This window comes from Sardina pilchardus, chromosome 23, assembly GCF_963854185.1.
Source record: "Sardina pilchardus chromosome 23, fSarPil1.1, whole genome shotgun sequence".
NCBI classification, from domain to species: Eukaryota; Metazoa; Chordata; class Actinopteri; order Clupeiformes; family Clupeidae; genus Sardina; species Sardina pilchardus.
This window is the reverse complement of record NC_085016.1, coordinates 1,245,186-1,267,921: the sequence shown is the minus strand read 5'-3', so window position 1 is coordinate 1,267,921 and position 22,736 is coordinate 1,245,186. Positions and strand designations below refer to the sequence as shown.

At 44.5% G+C, this 22,736-nt stretch overlaps 2 protein-coding genes across 2 annotated transcripts; both read left to right on the top strand.

Annotated features, from left to right (window-relative positions):
• Positions 1 to 693: 693 nt before the first annotated feature.
• On the top strand, positions 694 to 9,962 carry setdb2 (SET domain bifurcated histone lysine methyltransferase 2). The gene is made up of 11 exons (XM_062528349.1): positions 694 to 1,019; positions 1,145 to 1,258; positions 2,349 to 2,444; positions 2,574 to 2,673; positions 4,165 to 4,959; positions 6,396 to 6,565; positions 7,077 to 7,324; positions 8,699 to 8,732; positions 8,849 to 9,063; positions 9,418 to 9,506; positions 9,616 to 9,962. Exons 1-11 carry the CDS (start codon positions 986 to 988, stop codon positions 9,677 to 9,679), a joined length of 1,959 nt encoding a protein of 652 aa, XP_062384333.1. The 5' UTR covers positions 694 to 985; the 3' UTR covers positions 9,680 to 9,962.
• Positions 9,963 to 12,853: 2,891 nt separating this feature from the next.
• dusp27 (dual specificity phosphatase 27) lies at positions 12,854 to 22,375 on the top strand. The gene is made up of 5 exons (XM_062528367.1): positions 12,854 to 13,036; positions 14,137 to 14,276; positions 15,982 to 16,213; positions 17,361 to 17,578; positions 18,714 to 22,375. The coding sequence occupies exons 1-5, from the start codon at positions 12,870 to 12,872 to the stop codon at positions 21,431 to 21,433; spliced, it is 3,477 nt and encodes a 1,158-aa protein (XP_062384351.1). The 5' UTR covers positions 12,854 to 12,869; the 3' UTR covers positions 21,434 to 22,375.
• Positions 22,376 to 22,736: the final 361 nt, after the last annotated feature.

The window sequence follows — 22,736 nt, the reverse complement described above, 5'->3', positions numbered from 1 at the left end:
ATTTCAACTAGTTTAGTCAAACATTTCAGTCCAGTAGGCCTACGTATGTTATGTTTTATTATATGAAGACTAACTTGTTGATTTTGTTCAATTGTTCATAATTTATAGGCTATTGTTATTGTGTCTGTGTTTATTACTATTATTATGCTTTATGTAGACTTTTCAACTTTAGGCTATCTGAAGGTATTATTTTTACCTAATCTGGAGTGTTAATAGGCCTGCTCCTGGGAGTCAATAAAGTATCTATCTATCTATCTATCTATCTATCTATCTATCTATCTATCTATCTATCTACTATAGGCCTAGGCCAAAGTCACTTAGACAAAAGTGTCTGCCAAATATGCCTAGCCTACTATAACCGTGTAACCATAAGATTATTAATTGAGCCATTTTAATCATGCATGGTCCTCCATATTTTGCATGTAAATTACTTCTGGCTTTCCTTTAGTAACGCATTACAGACTGTAATTTACAGTAGGCCTACTGTAGGCGTAGGTCTCAACTTTGAGAACAAAGATGTTCTACAAGGGACACTCCAGATGAAAAGGCGTGACGACTAACTAGCTTAGCTTGAGCCACGTGCATCCCATACATAGACCTAAAAGAAATGGACAAACAGACTCCGTCGTTCTCACAACGCGTTTTTGGTCTTTATCGGCCACCACACTTTGAACTAAAGCTAGTTGACGATAGGACATCAAATTCCATTCATAACGCGAGACAATCAAAATGTTTGCCGCCACCAGGGACTATTAGAAAGTTATCGTTAGCAATGTATTATATGGTCCTTCCCTGCATGTTAAACCAGTTCAGAACCTGTCTGGGGATCTAGACATTACGTACCTGTGCAACAGGCAACAGACAGCCAAGTTAACTGATGATGCTTAGACTTGTTTACGTTTCCTAGCTAACAGCTAACTATGCAACGTTAGATGGTCCGTGTGGCAATTTTACGTGGGTTCTAAGTCGAGATTCTTTCCAAACAATGGACGACAAAGAAATTACATCGCTTAAAATCGGTGAGGCACACTATTTCGTTCATATTATTGAATTGTTTAATGTTGACGTCTGTAGGCTACTACTAACCTTACCAACAAGGCACGGTCTTTGATTTCTCGAGTGACATTAAGGTTTGCAATTGTAGAGAAAGCGAAGGCATTTTGGGGAAATGTGGATGTGGACCATGTGTTTGAGATGTTACTACAACATCTGGCCGGACTAAGAGAGTCAATCAAGACGAACACCGCATCAGACAAAGGTAACTACAAGGCATGGCTGCAGGCACCGTGTGCAGTTCCACAATGATGTTATGGTGGAGCTTGGTATTCAGAAGGGGATGTTCTCTTATGTCAGTGGTTTATTTGTTGTCAGTGTGTGTGTGTGTGTGTGTGTGTGTGTGTGTGTGTGTGTGTGTGTGTGTGTGTGTGTGTGTGTGTGTGTGTGTGTCATGTGTTAAGCACAGCAAACCTGAAAGAAGAACCTTAAATTATATTGAATTACATTGGATTCAACTTTGCCATTGTGCAGAATACAAGTACAGAGACGATGAAACGCAGTTAGCGTCTAAGCAGAAGTGCAACAATCAGAGCAGTGCAATGTGAACAGTTCTACACAGGTAGTGCACCGCACACAGTATAGGCTATGACGTATTGGGCAGTGCAGTGGGCATTGTTTAAAATAGACAGCGTATGCCACTCAAGGGACAGATCACAGGTGACCAGGGACAGATCACAGATGGCAGTCAGGGCAACATGGCTGATAAGATGTACAAAAATAACACACTGGGATGTGCCAAGACCAGGCTGGCAAAGTGCTATTAAACTTAAGTGTGCTGTGCAATAAGCTACCTCCTCCTCTTAAGCTACCTCCTTCTCTTAGAGTTGAGGAGGGAGTAAGTAGTTAGTAAGTATAGTAAGTACTGTTTTGAACATGAGTTCAGCAGAATGTGGTTAGTGACTGTGTGGGCCCACATCCAGCTACTCCTGACCTGTAGCGCCTGCACCGCCTGAATATTACAGCTATCCTGCAGAGAAGCACACCATCATGCTATAATCAATGCCCACCAAAACAGAAAAAAACAAAGAGATAAAAGGTCCAAAACAAAATAAATGAATATTTCAGGAGCTTGTATTAAACCCCAACATAAATAAATGGCTCCTATTGTGCCGGTGGTTTTGGAGCTGTGAACCGTTTGAATTTGCCCCATGTGACAACTCGGCCCTCTCTTGGTTGCTCGTCCCCAACTGAATACAGAAAGTAGGCAGTACACTGATGCGCTATTGAAATGTGGATCTGGCCTATCGCTGCCTTCCATGTTCATGTGTTGTTGTTTTATGTGTTCATTATAGAGTATCTTCAGGGCCTGAACTTACTCCAGGACTGTGAGATGACTGAAGCTTGGAACTTGAAGAATTATGCCATTGAACAAGTGGTCATCGGCGAAGGTATGCAGTCCAAGCATTTCTAAATGTCTTGAATGCCGTTTGGTCTGTCTCAATAGACTGTTAATATTCACTGGTTTGCTGACATGAATTAGAAAACAGTTAACCACAATGTTGTATTTTGGTTGACAGATTACTTAAAGTCTGATTTGGGCTGTTTACAACTGTCATTCAAGGAAGAGCAGTTGTCAGTGGGATTGCTGGAGGGTATGGTTACTGACCCACATATAAGGTTGAGTATCTTTTTCTTTGATGTATTTGTTTACTCAGTTGCTGTTTTACAAGCCCCTTAACAACCCTATAATTAGGCTGGAGAATAAAATGGCCAATTTTAGCAGATATCTAGTGGCCTTCACGCTTATTTGGCACCCACATGAATATTAAAGGAGAAATCTGAACATTTTTCACATAGATATCAGGTCACTGGAGATATGGATGGATAGAGAGATAGAGAGAGAGATCGATATAGATATGGATAGATGGATAGATACATCAGCAGCAACAATAGATCTCCTAAAGCGATCTCAAAATGGCCGCCCCTTTTCTATTACTCACTTCCACTGATCTATAAAGAATACCTGTGTTGCCTGGGCTGACTGTTGTGAGCTTACCAAAATTATATTTCCTCACATTAAGTATGCAGAATCTCAATAACACACCCTGTTGGATAACCAAAACTCTAATCCAAATTAAAAACATATTTTTGTTCCACATTTAAATCCAGGTAGCTACAGTATTTATTACCTCTGACCTAGGCATTGGTAAATCATTCAACATTGATGAATGAAACAATGTCTTGTGTGTGTGTGTGTGCAGGAAGGAGTTCAGGGGGGCCTTGGCGTGCCTTAGTCACAAAGGCAGTAAAGACTGGAAAAACTGACTTAGACATATCCATGCCACTCCATTATACACAACACCAGCTGAGATCAGTGTGCTTACATAATTAGCCCTTTTCACGGTGATGTCAGACGAAGCGTTGCTGGGTGTACTCCGGCATGTCCAGCCGCCCAATACTACAGAAGAAGAAGAAGAAGAAGAAGTATTCATGGGTTTCATCAGGTCCCTTTCCACAGGTGTATACAATCAAGCACCATGCAGTCTGCATTGATAATCAAGGTGCTTGATTGTATACACCTGTGGAAAGGGACCTGATGAAACCCATGAATACTTCTTCTTCTTCTTCTGTAGTATTGGCTAATTACAGGAGGGTCATTTTTCAGTTAGCCTTTTAAAATGATCCGATTAGTAAACCGAATGTGCCTTTGGAACATTGGGTGGATGGTTGTTGATAATGGGCAACTGTATGCATTATGTAGATATTGCATTAAAGATCAGCCATTTCTTTCTACAGCAGTTATTTAAAACATTGACGATGAAAACAGGGACATGGAACCGTTCATTTGAACGGTAGTGTACTGTACATATCCAGCGTATTTTGTTAGATGTTTTTGTACTCCTTGTTACTCAGCAGTGTGACTTCCTTTCTCAGTAGAATAAAGATAGCACACTTATCAGTTTCCCTATCTCGCCTCTCTTCGGAAACAAAATCCATTGCATCTTGCATCAATTTTTTAGTAGATCTAGCGACTTGCATCAATTATTTAGCGAATTCAGGCTGCAACAATCCCTCAAAACACCGAAACCATTTTTCCCTCATGAAGTCTGTATGAAGTATGCATGAATGTTTGTAAAGTATGAATGATCCGGGTTTATGTTTCCCCAGTTATGAGGACAGCCAGGAGTTTGAGCTGGCGAGCTACCAGCCCCTTAAGGAGCCGGTCACTCCGCTGTCGCCGCCCGACATCTTTGACGTGATGCTGCTGTCGCCGCCGCCGTACAGCGCCGAGAGCGCCCTGGGGCCGCTGTGCTCTCCGCACCCCGCCTTCCTGCCCCACGACTGCAGCGTAGCCTGCGTGGTCGTCCTGCCCTCCCACCCGGATCACTTCCTGGGTCACAACCCCCTGCGGGCGCCGCTGCTGTGCCAGTTCCGACGCCAGTGCGCCGGCATGACGCGCTTCTCCAGCACAGAGCTCGTGCCCACGCAGATCACCCACGACGACGAGGAGGCGGGGGAGGGCGAGGAGGTGGTGTACAGCGCGCCATGCGGGCGCGAGCTGCGCAGCTTCGAGGAGGTGCTGGAGTACCTACGGCAGACTCAGGTGTTCGGCGTGCTCCAGCCGTGGAACTTCAGCTTCCACGCGGCCGTGCGGCCCGAGCGGCTGCCCGTGACGGCGGCGACGCTCTGCAAGCGGGACTTGAGTCGGGGCGTCGAGTCCGTCGCCGTGCAGCTGTGCAACGAGGTGGACTCCTCGCAGCCTGCCGAGTTCCGGTACCGGAGAGAGCGCTGGCCTCACGGCTGCTTCCTCAGCGCGGGCGAGCTCTTCTCGGCGTGCTGCGACTGCACCGACGGCTGCGTGGACGTCCGCAGCTGCGCGTGTCTGCAGCTCTCACAGAAGGCCGCTGATGAGCCGGCGCAGTTCTACACACACCAGAGGCTGCAGCAGCCTGTTCCCACAGGGTGAGCACACACACTCACACAGGAACTACCCGCATGTAGTCGGGAAATTACGCTACTCTCGCCTTGCTACAACTGATCACAGAGTCAACTCAAGTCAAGCTAAATAAGTTATATACCGTCGTTTCCAGACTATAAGCTGCGGCTTTTTCCCCATGCTTTGAACCCTGCGGTTTATACAATGCGGCTAATCTGTGTGTTTTTACAGCTAACGGCCACTAGGGGGGCTTCTCAACCTATGGACATATTACGGTCCAACACCTGCGGCGTATATTTAATAGAATAGTTTAACATTTAAAGAAAAGCATTAAGGGCAATAGTGTAAAAGTGTAAAAGAAGTAATAATTAAAACACACAAATGGCAATAGTTTACAATACAATACAATACTTGTCAAGCATCCAATGAACAGGAGCACTCTATGGAGATTCTTGAAGTGGTCCCAAACTGCACACACACATATCAACATATATTTCCTTTTCTTTCAGGGCAAAAATGCCTTACCACAGGGCTCAATAGTTCCCCTTGTGGAGTATTAACACCCAAAATAGTTACCACTGCTGATAGAGCTGTGACTCTCGAGCTGTAAAGAGCGAACCGCTACACACTATGCTGATCTATCTAATGTGTTAGAACGACAGGATAACTTCTTCACAGAATCTAATGTGTTAGAACGACAGGATAACTTCTTCACAGAATCTAATGTGTTAGAACGACAGGATAACTTCTTCACAGAATCTAATGTGTTAGAACGACAGGATAACTTCTTCACAGAATCTAATATGTTAGAATGACAGGATAACTTCTTCACAGAATCTCCTTTTTCCCAACTAAGGACAGCCGTAGTACTACAAGGAGCGATAGCATTCACTCCACCAGAGTGCTCTGTGAACTAAGTAATGAGGATCTACCCACTAACTGCACTCATGTCGATAAAGACGGCCTTTAACAGACTATCACAACGCAGTACAAAATCACATCCAGGATGATGTGTGACACACAAACACATGACCCATGGGTCAGAAAAAAAGTTCTGTTTTCGGTGTAAGACTATTCCAGATTAGAGAATGTGTAACTGAGAATTCAACCCCTAAAAAGCTGCACCTGCAAAGAAGGTGTGCAGGTGCAGTGCTGCTTTTTAGGGGTTGAATTCTTTAAGAGGTACGGGAGAAAGCTATCTTCACCAAACACCAGCGAACTGCAGCGCTCTATGAATGCTGCTCCTGAAGTAGTCCTGAAATGTGCATGCACACACACACACACACACACACACACACACACACACACATACTGTATTTGTCCTTCCACGGCGAAAATGGCCAACCATGCAATATTATGCTTTTTTACGCTTTCATTTGTTTCGTTATTTGTTTTTTTGATTATTTATTTATTTATTTGTTTGATTATTTGTGTGTGTGTGTGTGTGTGTGTGTGTGTGCAGGCTCTATGAGTGCAGTCCGTGGTGTGGGTGTGATCCGTACAGCTGTCTGAACCGCGTGGTCCAGCACGGCGTTCGGGTTCGTCTGCAGGTGTTCCGCACACCTGACCGGGGGTGGGGAGTTCGCTGCCGTGACGACCTTGATGTCGGGACCTTTGTTTGCACGTACGCAGGTGAGGAAGGAGATGTGCTGTGCGGTGTCCATATCCTCTGCAAGGGGAAGAGGTCACAGGCCCTGATTTAATTTAGCCCATGAGCAACAAACAAGCTCTTTACAATGACCCACAGCTAGCATGCACACAGTATAGTGAAGATCACGCGCTCCTAATTTAATTTAGCTCATGAGCAACAAACAAGCTCTGTACATGACCTACAGCTTCACAAGCTCTGTACATGATCTAAAGCTACACAAGCTCTGTGCATGATCTATAGCATGGGGGATGGGCACACTGCTGACCCTTTGAAACCCAGTTAGCCAAGTTATCTAATCTATCTAATTAGCCTTAGTTCATGTTCGGCGGACTTCACTCATCGTACATTCTTTTACTCATTGTCAGATGTCTGTCAAAGATATTGGGGCATTTTATTGATAAACTGATTAAACAGTGGATAATACTTGACCTCCTCAAACTGGTCATAACCTTTTGGGACAGAGGCGTTCTCAATGGAACCTTTTCTTCTCAGGTGTGGTTCTTAGAACAGAGCAGAATTCCAAGGAGTCGCCTGTTCTGAAGTCTACTCGGGAGGAGGCGTTCTCAGATGACGAGGTGGAGGTGGTCGAAGAATGGACTCTTCCGCCATTACAGCCGCCCGGGTCGTCTGCGGCGGCTGCAACAGATCCTTGCTCCCCCTCCCACATCCCCGTCATCCAGGGGCCCGCAGACCACCCAGCTCTGCCAGCAGAGGGCGATAAAGACACTGTCCAGACAGAGGCAAGTTAACGCGTCATGAAGTCACGCCAACACACACACACACACACACACACACACACACACACCTCTGCAGGGTCAATACTGGTCAGTAGCATGGCTTCTACGTAAATGAAGATAAAGATTATTTAAAGTCCCTTCATTTGGAGCATGGAGTGATGTGTGGAAATGATTATTCCCCGGGGGATGTTAAAATAATCTATGTGTCTGCGTCTATGGTGAAGTTACGCTGCTGGGACATGGCGTCATGTGTGAAAGCGATAATCCCCGCGGGCCATGTGGGCACAGCGACGCATGTGCCATACTGTAGGACACGTGGCAGCACATATGACGCGCTGCCAACCCCACCCATGACCCATGACCCATGACCCATGACATCGGCACACACGGGCACACAATCCCAAGTTTGGACGCAGCCTCCTCGTCAGATTGTTTGAATATAGCGGTAGCGTCTATCTCTAAAGGTCTCTCACAAACTAGTTCAAATTAATTTTGAGATGTCTCTTCCAAATTGGCGGCTGGTTTCGTTTCAACACAGTCTCACTCCCAACGTGTCGCATATTAAAGAGGAAATGCGTCGAGTTCACACATGGATCTCACAGCCAAGGCTGCTGCAGCGCTACCGTCATTTCCCCACTATTAGCCGCGGCTTATACCGGTACATTGATTTAGCAAAATGTCTTCAGCAATGAGATTAATACAGGGTGGGCAGTTAATATGGTGTTAACATGGCTTTGTTTCTTTTAACTTGCATAAAACACTGTCCTGCGGCTTATACACACTGCGGCCTATAAGCGGGACATTACTGTACCTCTGGGGGCATGTAGATGGAGCTCAGGGACATCATATGCCCCCACAGTGTAGCACTGTAGCATCCTGGCTGCTAGCTGTAAATGGGAGCTCAGGGACATCATATGCCCCCACAGTGTAGCACTGTAGCATCCTGGCTGCTAGCTGTAGCAACTTGAGCTAGGTAAAACCGTCGTATAAATAAATAAATAAATACATACATACATACATACTGTACATACATACATACATACATACATACATACATAAATAAAAAATGTTTTGCACCGACAGTACTTGATCTCGAAAGACAGAGATCTATATGAAAACTCGTGGGATTTTTCCCGTTCTTTTTAAACATGTTCTTGGCTTCAAATTCAAAATGAACATATATTCTCCATGACATAGTCAAATTTTCATTTTCAACATTTGATATGTTGTCGATGTCATTTTCTTCTGCAAAATATGCGTTTATGAGACTTATATTGTCACATTATGTTTTTATTTGCATTTTACACAATGTCCCAACTTCTCTGATTTGAGGATGCGTATCTGATGCGCCCTCTGACCTTTGCCATGTCTCTTCAGGGTCAAGAGAGTCTCGTGCCGGCTGGGAAAGGAGGTGATATGTTTTGGACGTATGCATTTCATTTATTAGTCATTTACAGTCACATCTTTCAATGTCTTGGACATATTTAACGATGTTTTTTGTGTGCAAATGGTCTGTTGCTTTGTCAGCTCAAACGACGGAGGAGGAGGAGATGGAGATGGGAGGAGAACCCCAGCGGGAGGAGAAGGAGGAGGTGAAGAAGGAGGAGGTGAAGAAGGAGGAGAAGACGAAGAAACTCCAACTGAGGACGGGCTCTCACGAGGACGTGCGGAAATACACCTGCTCCAAGCAGAACTACTACCTGGACGCTACAAAAGAGGGAAATATCGGAAGGTTCATCAATGTAAGATTATTATTATTATTATTATTACTATTATTATTATTATTATTACTATTATTATATATTTCGTAACTATGTATACTGATGTCGGGTTGGTTTGGTGCTGGTAAAATTCAAGTTCAAGTTTCAACTTCATTCATACTCCTGAATATTGATTGATTTAGCATAGACTGTAATGAAGATATGACCTGACAATTCTGCAATGTAAAATCTAAAAATCAAACCCCCCCCTACCCTTGCCCCCCCACCACACCCCTTTGTGTCCAGTGTGGAGGAATAGTAGGAATCCTAAGACGATCGTTTCAGAAAGTGTAGTAATCATGGTGCGTGCTTGTTTGTGTGTGTGTTTGTCAACAGAGCAGTGGTAGCCCTAACCTCTTCGTACAGAATGTCTTCGTCGACACACATGACCCCAAGTTTCCGCTTCTGGCTTTCTTCACAAGCAGGTAAGCAGTAAACCTGTCCGCCTGTTATTTAGCGTAACGATCATTTGTGCTAACTGATAAATCAAGCGAGCTAAACGTTGTCCATATGTGCGACACTTTTCTTTCTTAGGACGGTGAAGGCGGGAACTGAGCTGACTTGGAACTCTTTTCCTCATGATGTCAATGGCGACTGAGTTAGTTTGGATGTCGTGCACCATCTTACCTGAATACAGGAGTAACAAATGATCTCAGAACTTTTCCATGGCCAAGTTGGAGGGGTCAAGAGTGCCAAAGGAAATACTATTTTTAAATATGTTTTTTTTTGTTGTTGTTGTTCATTTGTGTTTGATACCGGACCCCTACCACTTTGATATTCCAGAACATTATCCAATCATGTTTTTTTTTTTTTTAAAAACACGGTGTGTCTGATTGCGCCTAGATAGGACATTTCCAGAATAAAGTGTCACCATGACCCAATCATGGCATTACTTCTACCAGCTCTGTGTGAAAGGCATTTATTTTCTTCCTTTGATAAAAAGCACAGGTGAATGAAACTCCCCTAAGTCACTTGGTAGCTCTTAAATACTGATAACTGGTTGGCTGACATTTCTGAAAGAACAATGGATTTCCCAAGCTGTTGTATTGCACATATCGAAACTGTGAAGTGAATATGCTGTGAAACTTTGTTAAGAATTGCAGTAGGCTATCTGAAATTTCATCTGAAGCTGAAAGAAGAAATGACATGCTTCTGTTAGTCCTGTTGAGTTGAGTACTAGACAAACAATTACAGTACAACACTTTCGGGACTGGTGTAATATACTGTTAGCTGTTTGCTGCCGTGAATTACATTCAGAAGGTTTCACGTCAACAGTTTGCGAGTTTATTAACAGAATAAAGTTCATACCCTTCCTACTGATTTGTATTGAGAGTAAGTGAGCCTATTAATGCTTTGGGTAAGTTCCTGGTAAAGATTGTGAGGAAACAGTATCAAGAACTCTATTCATAGGAAGCTAAATTTATGAATGAATACTGCAAGAAGAGTGTTGGTATGATCATGTGTGGAAGATTTGGTAGTCCATGAACCACATGGCTGCTCAACAGATTTGACTTGTTTTGGCACAACTCCACCCAGATATCTAGTAGCTAGTCTGATGTAACCAGAATCAATTTTATTCAGAATTTGAATGTGTCTGAGTCAAGTCTATTTGGGTTTGTATGTGTCTAAGAGTGAGTGGGTTGGGCTCACTCACTTCTAAAAGGTTTTTATTCTTAGTAGGCCTTTAGTAGTACCAGGCCCAGACACTTCTTCACCCTTGCCAGAACTCTGATGTCATAGAGGTGTCGTGTGTCGCTAGGGGGCTGGCCTATCAGGAATGTCTCTTGACTGAGAGGACCCTTCTGGGTGGATGACAGACCCCTCTGGCTTCAGTTAAACACCACCCTCCATGACCCTATTCCAAACCTAGAGGAACACAACACACTGACAGGTGAGTGTATGTGCGGGTATTCTACTCCAAGACTAGAAACTGTGAGGACTGTAAAGTTTGGGGAGAACATTGGATTGAGGTGCTGTGTTAATGCCGTACTGCTGCAGTTTCTCACGCTATCTGAGCGCCTCTTTCAGCTGTCATGGTGGTGTCGCTGAGCGCTCATCACAGCTGTCTGAGGCTATGAATAGCAACACTGGCAGGAGAGCAGTTAAAATTAAGCACAATTAGCTCCGAGGGAAATGTTGCTGTGTCACAGAAATACATTATTATTTTGTTTATTACCGCATTTCTGACCTATTTAGGAGAAATAAGGAACAAAAGAATAGATTGAGTAGACACACTTTCATTGGAGTTGAAGTTGAAGCAGTGCAAGACAAAATGTAGGGTGCTTAACTGTCTACCATTTCTACCTTTGTATTTCTATTGAAATATCAATGTGAAGTTGAACTCTATTAAGTTGAAGGGGGTTCTGTTGAAGGGATGTGGAGAATCACACAGAGATTGAAACAAAATTTTGGCTCTGAAATGTCTGTTTTTAAGGGGGTAGGATCTTTTTATATAGTTTGAAGCAAAAAGTTACCAAAATGTCGTTGGGTTCCAAGCTTGGTTTTCTGTTGTCCAGAATTACACTGTAGGCCATTTGAATAGTGGATTGAAGTTGATTGTTTTGAACACGTACTGATGGCGTACTGAGTCTACTCCAGTGGGAACACTAACCAGAACAGGATGTTGTTCTGTGTTCATTTAATAGCTGACACTTGATTTCATTCTAATAAGTTACTTCAAGCCAGGGATTCAAAGATATCACTTTTTCTGGTGACAAGACAACAGCCTCCTATTTGGATAGGCTATTCCCAAGGCCCGTTGGTAGACCTACGTTTGATTAAATTTGCATTACCACACAGATTATGTTGATATCATTGAAGTGTGTAAATGTTCAAATCAATTGACTATTAAGATAGCTGAATAAATGTAGAAAAACAAATCTAAAGAGCACATCTCCTGTCCTCTGCCATGTTGGTGCACTGTGCGCCAACAGAAGCCTGTGTAATCAGATGGCTGGTTTCTCTCCAGGACTGCAAAGGGGGCTGGTGGAGTGAGCACAGTCCATGTGCCTTTGTGGCTTTTACAGACACAACTCAGATAAGGGGGGCTACGTGCGTGGTGACCTCCTTAAATTAGGGAATAGCTATAAACAGCTACACACACACCAATCAAGCCTCCCAGTCATCTGTAAAGTTACTGTTCTGTCACAAACCTGGATGAGGCAGACCACGTGACTGGCAGGCACACCAGGCCTCCTGTAGCATGTGTGGATTTACAAGCTTTGGCTGCTTAATGCTGCCCAGGGCCCGGGCACCTAGATCTTCTTTCAGGGAGAATTAGTCTGGAACAGCACAGTTCATAACAGTTTCCCTCAGACAAGAAACATGTCAGGCCAATCAGCGACGAGAGGCGAAGACGAAACCAACGTTTATTGTGATAAACAGAAGCAGCAACACCTGCAAAGTTTTTTTTTTTTTTTTTTAAATGCAGTTTGAAAAATGTGGAAATGTATTTACAGCAAAGGTTACAGCACACACATTGAGTCCTGAGGTTACAGCACACACATTGAGTCCTGACTGTGATGCTGTTTATCGTCAGTTTGTAAAGTTTAGGCGAAGTAGGAGGTAAGGTAAAATATAATTTAAACGTTTCATTGGATCCATAGTACAGCTTTATCAGATGAAAGGATGTAAAGCCTCCTTAACAGCCACAAGTAGGAAAAATACGCTTTTTGATTTCTCAATGGTTTGCATACTCACGGCTTCTTGCATTCTCAGTGATTTGTTTACTGATATGTTGAAAATGCCTTTGTTGTTGTCAGGTGATATAGACCTACGGTCGCTTCAAAATGGCAACTCCTGAGAAAGACGAGGATGTGGTTCCTGATGGTGGAGGAGAAGAGGAGGTGGTTCCTGATGGTGGAGGAGGAGAGGAGGCTGTGGTTCCTGAGGAAGAACCAGAGGACCGAGTGAAGAGCATACAGTCCCACTATCTCCGCTGTCCGTCTCCCAGCAGGTACTGTACTCATGTCCATAGAGACTGTATTGATAAGCAGGTACTGTACTCATGTCCATAGAGACTGTATTGATAAGCAGGTACTGTACTGTACTCATGTCCATAGAGACTGTATTGATAAGGTACTGTACTCATGTCCATAGAGACTGTATTGATAAGGTACTGTACTCATGTCCATAGAGACTGTATTGATAAGGTACTGTACTCATGTCCATAGAGACTGTATTGATAAGCAGGTACTGTACTCATGTCCATAGAGACTGTATTGATAAGCAGGTACTGTACTCATGTCCATAGGGACTGTATTGATAAGCAGGTACTGTACTGTACTCATGTCCATAGGGACTGTATTGATAAGCAGGTACTGTACTCATGTCCATAGGGACTGTATTGATAAGGTACTGTACTCATGTCCATAGAGACTGTATTGATAAGGTACTGTACTCATGTCCATAGAGACTGTATTGATAAGCAGGTACTGTACTGTACTCATGTCCATAGGGACTGTATTGATAAGCAGGTACTGTACTGTACTCATGTCCATAGAGACTGTATTGATAAGGTACTGTACTCATGTCCATAGGGACTGTATTGATAAGCAGGTACTGTACTGTACTCATGTCCATAGGGACTGTACTAATAATCACACTTACAGTAATTGGTATTCTCGTTGTCTTTGAAATCAGATGCTGGCTGGCTGTAGATTTCCATACCAATGCTCTGAACTTCACCACAATCATATTAAATAATTAACGGTTGATTTAAATGTGTTAAATACAAATACACACACACACACACACACACACACACACACACACACACACACACACACACACACATCCTGTGTATACACTGTATGTGGCATTTGATTTATTTATGCCATCTTGAATTGATCTTGAATTCAAATTCAACAATTGAATTGGAATTTAGGAGTAATTCTCAATTCAATTCTGAATTTCGCACAAGCCTGTTGTGAATCTACTATCCCCAAGACGATTGTCCACTACAAAGGATGTTCTGTAACACAGACACAGTCAGTCATACAGTATATGAGATATTCAGTCTCACGTTCCTCTCTAACGTTCCCTCACGTCACCCAGACTCTCCACAGCGTCCGACCGCTTCTCCACCATGACGGACAGGTTCTCCATGATCTCAGGCTTCTCCAACTCTGAGAGTATCTTCATGGAACCCATCCACCTTTCCTCCGCAATAGCGGCCAAGAAAATCATCAACGAGGGTGAGTTATCGTTCCACTCTAGAACTCTAGAACTCATGGGTAGAACCCTAGAATTCTAGAACTCATGGGAGAAACCTCAACCTTGAGGCCCAATCTAGAGGTCGCCACTTTCTGAAAGTCCATGGCCATGTATATCATTATTTATTAGAATAGAAAATCTGAAACTGACAATGAGCAAATAGGCATCAAACTAATTTTGTGAAATCAATAATAATAATAATAATTATTATAATAACATAACAATAATAATAATAATAATAATAATAATAATAACAATAATTCACAATATTACGTGAAATTAAATGAAAAATGTTGTCTGGATAGTTCAGAAAAAACGTGGGAATCACTTAGAGGTTTCAGTGTAATAAATGTAATGTGCAAACTGCCACTCATGTGTGATATGCAAACTGCCACTCAAATATGCTCTGCCATTGGGTCTCCTCGGCTGAAGACACTGCTGAGGTCAAGCAGAACAACAGCACACTGCATTCATGTAGTGCTTTCTCAAGGTGCCCAAAGCGTGTTTCACAACCATATCTTACTCACTTGGCCTACTTTACTGTCAAGCACTTTGGGTGCCAAAGAGAAGCACTATATAAGTGCATGTTGTTGTTGTTGTTGTTGTTGTTGTTGTTGTTGTTGGTGTTGTTGTTGGTGGTGGTGAGCAGTGACTCAGTGCTGTGCTGTGTACAGGGGAACAGAGAGGAGGGAGGGGGGAGTAACAAGAGCTGATAAATGCTTGTTTTAATTATATCACATTTCTTATTATCGTTAACAATGACATGTGATCTCAGCAAGACACCTGCCAAGAGTCAAGTTGGACAAGCGGTTCAAGAGATGCACAAAAAACTGACACACATACAGACATGCCAGGGATGAATAGACAGATAGCAAGAAGGAAAAAGGATCTGCCACAGATTAACGGGTGCTTTGGCAGATGTCCTGAAGAGATGCCCCGTTGCCATCCGATGTGTCCACACCATCAGTAGAGTGGGGCCCTATGCCTCCAGTGGGGTGAGCTGGCTATTCGTGCGCTTTGTTTCCGTTGAAGGCAAACCTCAGATAGTGTTGTAAGTCGTTTTGGTTAAAAAGCGTCAGCTAAATGTAATGTAATGTAAAAAAAAAAAGAGATAGTGCTTGTTTTTGGGTGGCAACATGAAAATGAGTAGTTCTAACAAGGTTATTAACCAACTGTCTTTCAACACGACGCTCAGCTTGCTTACTCTGCCAGCCAGCAGGTGCTGGAGGGGAAGTGGATGATATTCACAGCTCCAGCTTCTTAGTGCACTGGGGATTTAGAGCTGGATCCGTACCTCTGGCTCAGGTCCACCATCACGGAAGTGCATCTGAAAAGCCAGGCGGTGCACATGATAGAGCTGGCAGCATTACCGCAAAGCTGAGAGGAAATGGAAGATCATTGGTTCACACCTTTGCACAAATAATTTTGCTTGCAAGTTAAAAGTTTAAAATATTTGATGTGACATTTTTTAGTGTTAGTGAATTCAGTTTTTCTTTATTGGCGCAAAGCTGATTCCATACAGCAAACGTTGCTAAAAAACTATATTTCTGCGCTCTGAATTTCCCAGAAAAGATGTGAAAATTACCCCTGTACCTGAATTCAGTTTTATTTTATTTTATTGGCACAAATCTAATTCCATAAAACAAACGTAACTAAACTTGTTAAAAACAACATTTCTCTGCTCAGAGTTGCCCAGAAGGGAAGTGAAGATCACCCCTGTTCCTGAGTCCATGCTGGAGAGTGCAGAGCAGCTCATGGTGGAGGATTTGTACAACCGCGTGAAGGACATGATTGACGACCGCAGTCCGTACAATACGCCCTGCGTGCTGGACATCCAGAGGGCGATGGTCAAGGATCACCTGGAGGCCCCCTTCAACCCCGTGGACGAGGTCTGGCCCAACGTCTTCATCGGAGAAAAGTAAGCCATCCTCACTTCCTGTCTGAGAAAAGTAAGCCATCCTCACTTCCTGTCTGTCTGGGCCCGAGGGGTGGCCTGGCCATCACCAGACCAAGCTCAATCTTTTAAGTTCGAACATTAGTCTGGGGAGTCTTCGCTTTATTTTCTACTGCACAAGTGAAGAGGCGTGATCAATGGATACAGTTCAAATTACTCTATACGCAATTGGGTAGTAGTCCTTCAACCAATCAGACCAATGATCCGAGTGTGTCAGGTGGATAAGCCAGTTTGTGATTGGTCCCCACAGATTTGCAACGGAAGTAGGATAGAAAAATCCTTCCGGCCTGAGCTGCAGGGCGAAATCAAATCACCAGCAGATCAGACTGGGTTTATCCAGTTTACCTGAGGGGTATATTACCATGCAAAATTTCAAGATGTTATTTCCAAAAGACACCATCACGCTTCATGACTTTTGTTCTATGTTCTACTGACACCATCACGCCTTATGGCTTTTGTTTTATGTTCTACTGACACCATCACACCTCATGACTTTTGTTCTATGTTCTACTGACACCATCACGCCTTATGGCTTTTGTTTTATGTTCTACTGACACCATCACACCTCATGACTTTTGTTCTATGTTCTACTGACACCATCACGCTTATGACTTTTGTTCTATGTTCTACTGACACCATCACACTTGACTTTTATTCTATGTTCAACCGACATTTTTCCTTTCCTCTCTTAAGCCTCTTAAGCTCTTAAACATAATAGAATAGAATAGAATACAATATATACTTTTTTGATCCCGTGAGGGAAATTCAGTTCTCTGCATTTAACCAAATTTAACCCAATTAATGAACACACAGCACACAGTGAACACACAGTGAGGTGAATCACACAACCCAGAGCAGTGAGCTGCCTGCCCAACCAGCGGCGCTCGGGGAGCAGTGAGGGGTTAGGTGCCTTGCTCAAGGGCACTTCAGCCGTGGTGGACTGGTCGGGGATCGAACCGGCAACCCTCCAGTTACAAGCCCGAAGCCCTAACCAGTACACCACGGCTGCTAAACATAAATGATGTTTACACCATAAAAGGGCCAACTGAACAATACTGCCTTCTGTTTACACCATAAAAGGGCCAACTGAACAATACTGCCCTCTGTGCAGGTCTGTGGCGGTGAATAAAGGGCGTCTGAAGCGCATGGGCATCACACACATCCTGAACGCAGGTCACGGGACGGGCGTCTACACAGGACAGGCATTCTATTCCGGAATGGACATCACCTATATGGGCATTGAGGTGGACGACTTCGCCACTGCGGACATCTCACCTCACTTCCGCTCCGCAGCAGAGTTTCTGGATGAAGCTTTGCTCACACATAGGGGTAAGAGGCCAGTACTATTACATATGGGGGTAAGAGGCCAGTACTATATGGGGGTAAGAGGCCAGTACTATTACATATGGGGGTAAGAGGCCAGTACTATATGGGGGTAAGAGGCCAGTACTATTACATATGGGGGTAAGAGGCCAGTACTATTACATATGGGGGTAAGAGGCCAGTACTATTACATATGGGGGTAAGAGGCCAGTACTATTACACATAGGGGTAAGAGGCCAGTACTATTACACATGGGGGTAAGAGGCCAGTACTATTACATATGGGGGTAAGAGGCCAGTACTATATGGGGGTAAGAGGCCAGTACTATTACACATAGGGGTAAGAGGCCAGTACTATTACATATGGGGGTAAGAGGCCAGTACTATTACATATGGGGGTAAGAGGCCAGTACTATATGGGGGTAAGAGGCCAGTACTATTACATATGGGGGTAAGAGGCCAGTACTATTACATATAGGGGTAAGAGGCCAGTACTATTACACATGGGGGTAAGAGGCCAGTACTATTACATATGGGGGTAAGAGGCCAGTACTATTACACATGGGGGTAAGAGGCCAGTACTATATGGGGGTAAGAGGCCAGTACTATTACATATGGGGGTAAGAGGCCAGTACTATTACATATAGGGGTAAGAGGCCAGTACTATTACATATGGGGGTAAGAGGCCAGTACTATTACATATGGGGGTGAGAGGCCAGTACTATTACACATGGGGGTAAGAGGCCAGTACTATATGGGGGTAAGAGGCCAGTACTATATGGGGGTAAGAGGCCAGTACTATTACACATGGGGGTAAGAGGCCAGTACTATTACACATGGGGGTAAGAGGCCAGTACTATTACACATGGGGGTAAAAGGCCAGTACTATTACATATGGGGGTAAGAGGCCAGTACTATTACACATGGGGGTAAGAGGCCAGTACTATATGGGGGTGAAAGGCCAGTACTATTACACATGGGGTGAGAGCGACCAGTACTAATTCCTGCTTTATTTTGTCCTCATTCTCTTGATTACGTTGGTAGAAATGGCTCACAGACCAGTGCCTGGTCTTTCCGATGTTATCTTTTATTAATAGATAACATCGTAATTTAACTAATGAATATCTATGTTTGTCTTTTAGGTAAAGTATTGGTGGACTCCATGATGGGAGTGAGCCGCTCAGCAGTTCTTGTAGCTGCCTACCTCATGATCTTCCAAGATATGACCATCATGGACGCTCTGATGGAAATCAGAAAGAAACGTGCCATTAACCCCAACGAGGGCTTCATCAAACAGCTACGTGAACTGAATGAAAACCTGCAAGAGGAGCGTGACGACGAGGACAACGAAACACTAAGTCAGTGCTCGGTCATTGACACTCTTGCCCAGATGGATGAGGAAGAGAGTCTCATGGGAGTCAAGGCTCACTCCATCATGATGGAGGAAGAGGGAGATTGTGCCAGCGTGATGAGCAGCGTGGCGTCGTCGGCTGCGGCAGCAGTGCTAAGAGCCGGCATCCAGCCGGGTCCCAACGGAGGAGACACAAGGAGTCCATCCGATGATCTGGATCTGCCAGGCAAAGAAGGAGAGGAGGAGGATGATGACGACATCAACTCCGTGATCCGGGAGTGGCAGCGGCGCAACGAGAAGTACCAGAACGAGGACTGGTGGGACGCGCAGTTGATGAGCGAGTGTGGAGATGACGAGGAGTCTGTCCAAGGTGAACGGAAGCTTCGGCTTAAGCCAGAGGACCTCGACAGCGTGACCAGCGAGGACGTCCGCGCCATGAAGGAAATGCTGAAGAAACGCCGAGACTTCGACACCGTGTCCTCCGTGTCCTCTAAGTCCAGCTGCAGCAGCTTCTCGGACCTTTGGAAGCAGCGCTTGAGAGAAATCGAGGAGCAGGCCGCCAGTCGATACAAAGCCAAAGAGAACGAGGAATCTGAAGGAGAAACAGACGGAGAAAACGGTTCAAAGAACAGCAGAAAGAAAATCGACGATGAGCTGGAGAGCTTGATGTCAGACTCCGGCTCCATGTATAACTTTTGCAAGAAAAATAAAGACTTGTCGGTCTTGGAGCGCTGGAAGGTTAAGCGTATTCATTACGGCTGGAATAAGAAGGAAGCAGGAAGTGACGCAGGAAGTGTGATCAGTGGTGGGGGGCAAGGAGAGGAGGACAGGGAAACACCAACGCCCTCCCTTGAGGACGTTAACTTGACCGCCTACCAAACCTGGAAGTTGAAGCAGCAGAAGAAGTACGGCGGCGAAGAGAACAAGACGGAGCTCCTGGACATTTGTCGCGGCGCGGACTCGGCCACGGCCAAGCGTAGGCAGCGACGGGAGGAGCTTCTGGAGCGCTCACGGAAGACGCTGGAGGAGAGCCAGTCGGTGTGTGGCTGGGACGACGCGGCGTCCGCCAGTAGCAGCATTCCGCTGTCTGCCTTCTGTGCTGGAGCGTTCCCTGCTGCTAGTGTTGCCGCCGACGACAGCGTTTCCATGCTCAGCGGAAGATCGCGGCAATCTCAGGCACGCAGCGTGCACTCTCAACCACCTGCCCCGCCACCACAGCTTCCCCCCATGCCTCCCTTACAGACCCCAGATGGGGAACCCATGGTGAACCTTGCCAGCATCCAGAACTGGATCTCCAATGTTGTGGTTGAGACTCTAATGCAGAAACAAGGGGAGTTGGATGGCAGTGTCCTTGGCTCGGTTCTTGGCTCACTGGGGGGGATGTCACAGCTCGGCTCAGTGGGGGCAAGGTCACAGCTCGGCTCAGTGCGAGGACTCGATGATGACAAGGCATCAATGCTGAGCGGAGCATCCGGCTCAAGTTATCAGTCTCGCTATCGGGCAGAGTCTGTGATCTCTGCAGGAGGAACGTCCAGGCCTTTGTCAGAGTATTCGAGTCTTTCTGGCAGGAAGAAAGTCACCACAACCAGTGTGCCCTTGTACAGTCTCTTCCAGGACGAGGTCAACTTGAACAAGCTGGACTCCATGGACAAGGAGATGAAGTTGGAGATGAGAGACAAGATGGCGACTTATGAGAGGAAGAAGATAACAGAGGACAATAAACGCAGCACCCTGTACAAAAAGAAGAAGCCAAAAGACGAAGACGAAGACGAGGAGCAGGGAGAGGCGGACACTTTTGGCATCACATCGGGTAGATACAGTTCTCCTACTGTCGCTCCTACTTCGACTCGCCCGAAAATAAAGCGGGATTATGGACGTTCCGGATGCCTCAACCTCTCTGGAATATCAAAAGACGCCACATGCAGTATTGACGAATGGTTAAAAAACGTAAGACCGCCTTCGAGGAGGCCGGAGCCTGTAGATGAAGATGAGCCCACAGGGTCCTCAGACGCAACTGACTACTCCAGAAATGGATTTGCTCACACCAGCGATGACGAGGAGGTTGAGCACAGCGCTTCTAGGTACCGCGCTACCTCAGATTACACCAGAAATGGATTCTCTCAAACCAGGGAGGATAAGGAGGAGGAAGTTGAGTACAGTGCTTCTAGGTATCGTGCTACCTCTGACTACTCCAGAAATGAATTCTCTCAAAGCAGGGAGGAGGAGGAGGAGGAGGTGGAGTACAGTGCTTCTAGGTATCGTGCTACCTCTGACTACTCAGAGAGTTTCAGGCAGAGTGCAACCTCACAACAGCAATACCAATCAAGGAGGGAGACTGAAGGAAGAGACACAAGCAGAGATGATGATGATGAGGAGGATGTGAATGCCTACATTAGTCAAATTCGGCAACGATGTCGTGAAAGAGCGCAAAGAGAGTTAGAGGAGAAAGAGGATGAGGTTCTTGCTGCATGGAGGACCCAGGAGGAGTTGAAGTCAGCATCGCACAAGTGAAGGCAAGGGAACTCGTAATCCCTCCAGTGAGGTCTGTCCAAGGAGTGTCCTTCTACAGGCTCACGTTCAGAGCTAACTTTATAGGAAGAGATACATCTCAATCGGTGTAAATTCTTTGGATACTCCACAACAAATTCACATATGCTACCCCAACTGAGGAAGTACAAAGCATGAATGCATAGCTGGAATCATATTGGATAAAACAACAAGGGATTGCATCCCACCTCAAACAGAGGCTCTCCTGAGGAGGTGAATGAACATGAGAATTTGCAGATGATCAGATCTGGAAAAACAATCTACAAGCTATTACCGACAGTAAACTCCGTAATAACAGACCCAGCTACTGTACTTCACTCCTCTGAACTGTCCCAAGGAAGTAATCCTAATAACTAACTTCAGTATATCCATCCATTCGTACAGCATCACTTCATCAAAACTTTTGGAGAACTTAGTTTCCTCTTCATGACTATTGCATAGTCTTCACTTCAGGATATGCAAATGGTGTCATTAATAGTTTATGGTTATAATATTTTTCAAACGCTTTATCCATAACAGCACATAAGTAAAAAAAAATAACAGTTTAAAAACAGTTTATTGCAGCACATTTAAATATATAATTGTAATGTATGTGTATTAAACATTTGTGAAATCTTTTAACTTATGCTTCTTATTTGCATTTCATTTTCACAGTTGAGAGTACGGTATTAGCCTGTAAGCTCGACTATCACAACTCACAGCTCAAGTTGCCTAGATTTGAAGGGGAGGAGAAACGTGTTTACAGATTTGTCATTTTCTGAAAATCTTTCAGTCAATCACATTTGAAAATCCTCCCTCAAGACCCCCTAAGCATTGTTAAAATATTGTCCAGTGGGATTTAGGAGGAATCTTTGAGTTAATCATAGCATTTGTCCATTTTTCCCATGGAAGTTAAAGACAGAAGATTAAAGGTAAACTATGCAACATTTTTCAGTTAATCAATTTGATTCATACTGTTATATATGATTAAATTATCGTCATTACCGGTCGAACGATGGTTTTTTTAGGCCACCCATGGTCTAGGGAGTCTCATGTGAAGTCTTGATCATGGTCATGAAATGGCAGACTGACCGATTGAGGAGTTTTGTAAAATATACACGCTAAAGCTGTAGGGGAAACTCTGCAGAGAAATAGTTTCCCTTAAAACAAATTATTAAAGTTATTATTTCAGTATTCTGGGGCACCAAGGCACCTATGATAAAGTTCTGATAAAGTTAAAAGCTACAGCAGGGAGAAACTCTGTACAACAATTGTTGCCAGAGTTCTT

Coding starts and splice junctions, on each gene's coding strand:
- dusp27 (XM_062528367.1), top strand. CDS start 12,870: ATGGCAACTCCTGAGAAAGACGAGGATGTGGTTCCTGATGGTGGAGGA. Junction 14,277..15,981: donor CAAGAAAATCATCAACGAGG/GTGAGTTATCGT, acceptor TTCTCTGCTCAG/AGTTGCCCAGAAGGGAAGTG. Junction 16,214..17,360: donor AACGTCTTCATCGGAGAAAA/GTAAGCCATCCT, acceptor CCCTCTGTGCAG/GTCTGTGGCGGTGAATAAAG.
- setdb2 (XM_062528349.1), top strand. CDS start 986: ATGGACGACAAAGAAATTACATCGCTTAAAATCG. Junction 1,020..1,144: donor AATTACATCGCTTAAAATCG/GTGAGGCACACT, acceptor TTGCAATTGTAG/AGAAAGCGAAGGCATTTTGG. Junction 4,960..6,395: donor CAGCAGCCTGTTCCCACAGG/GTGAGCACACAC, acceptor GTGTGTGTGCAG/GCTCTATGAGTGCAGTCCGT.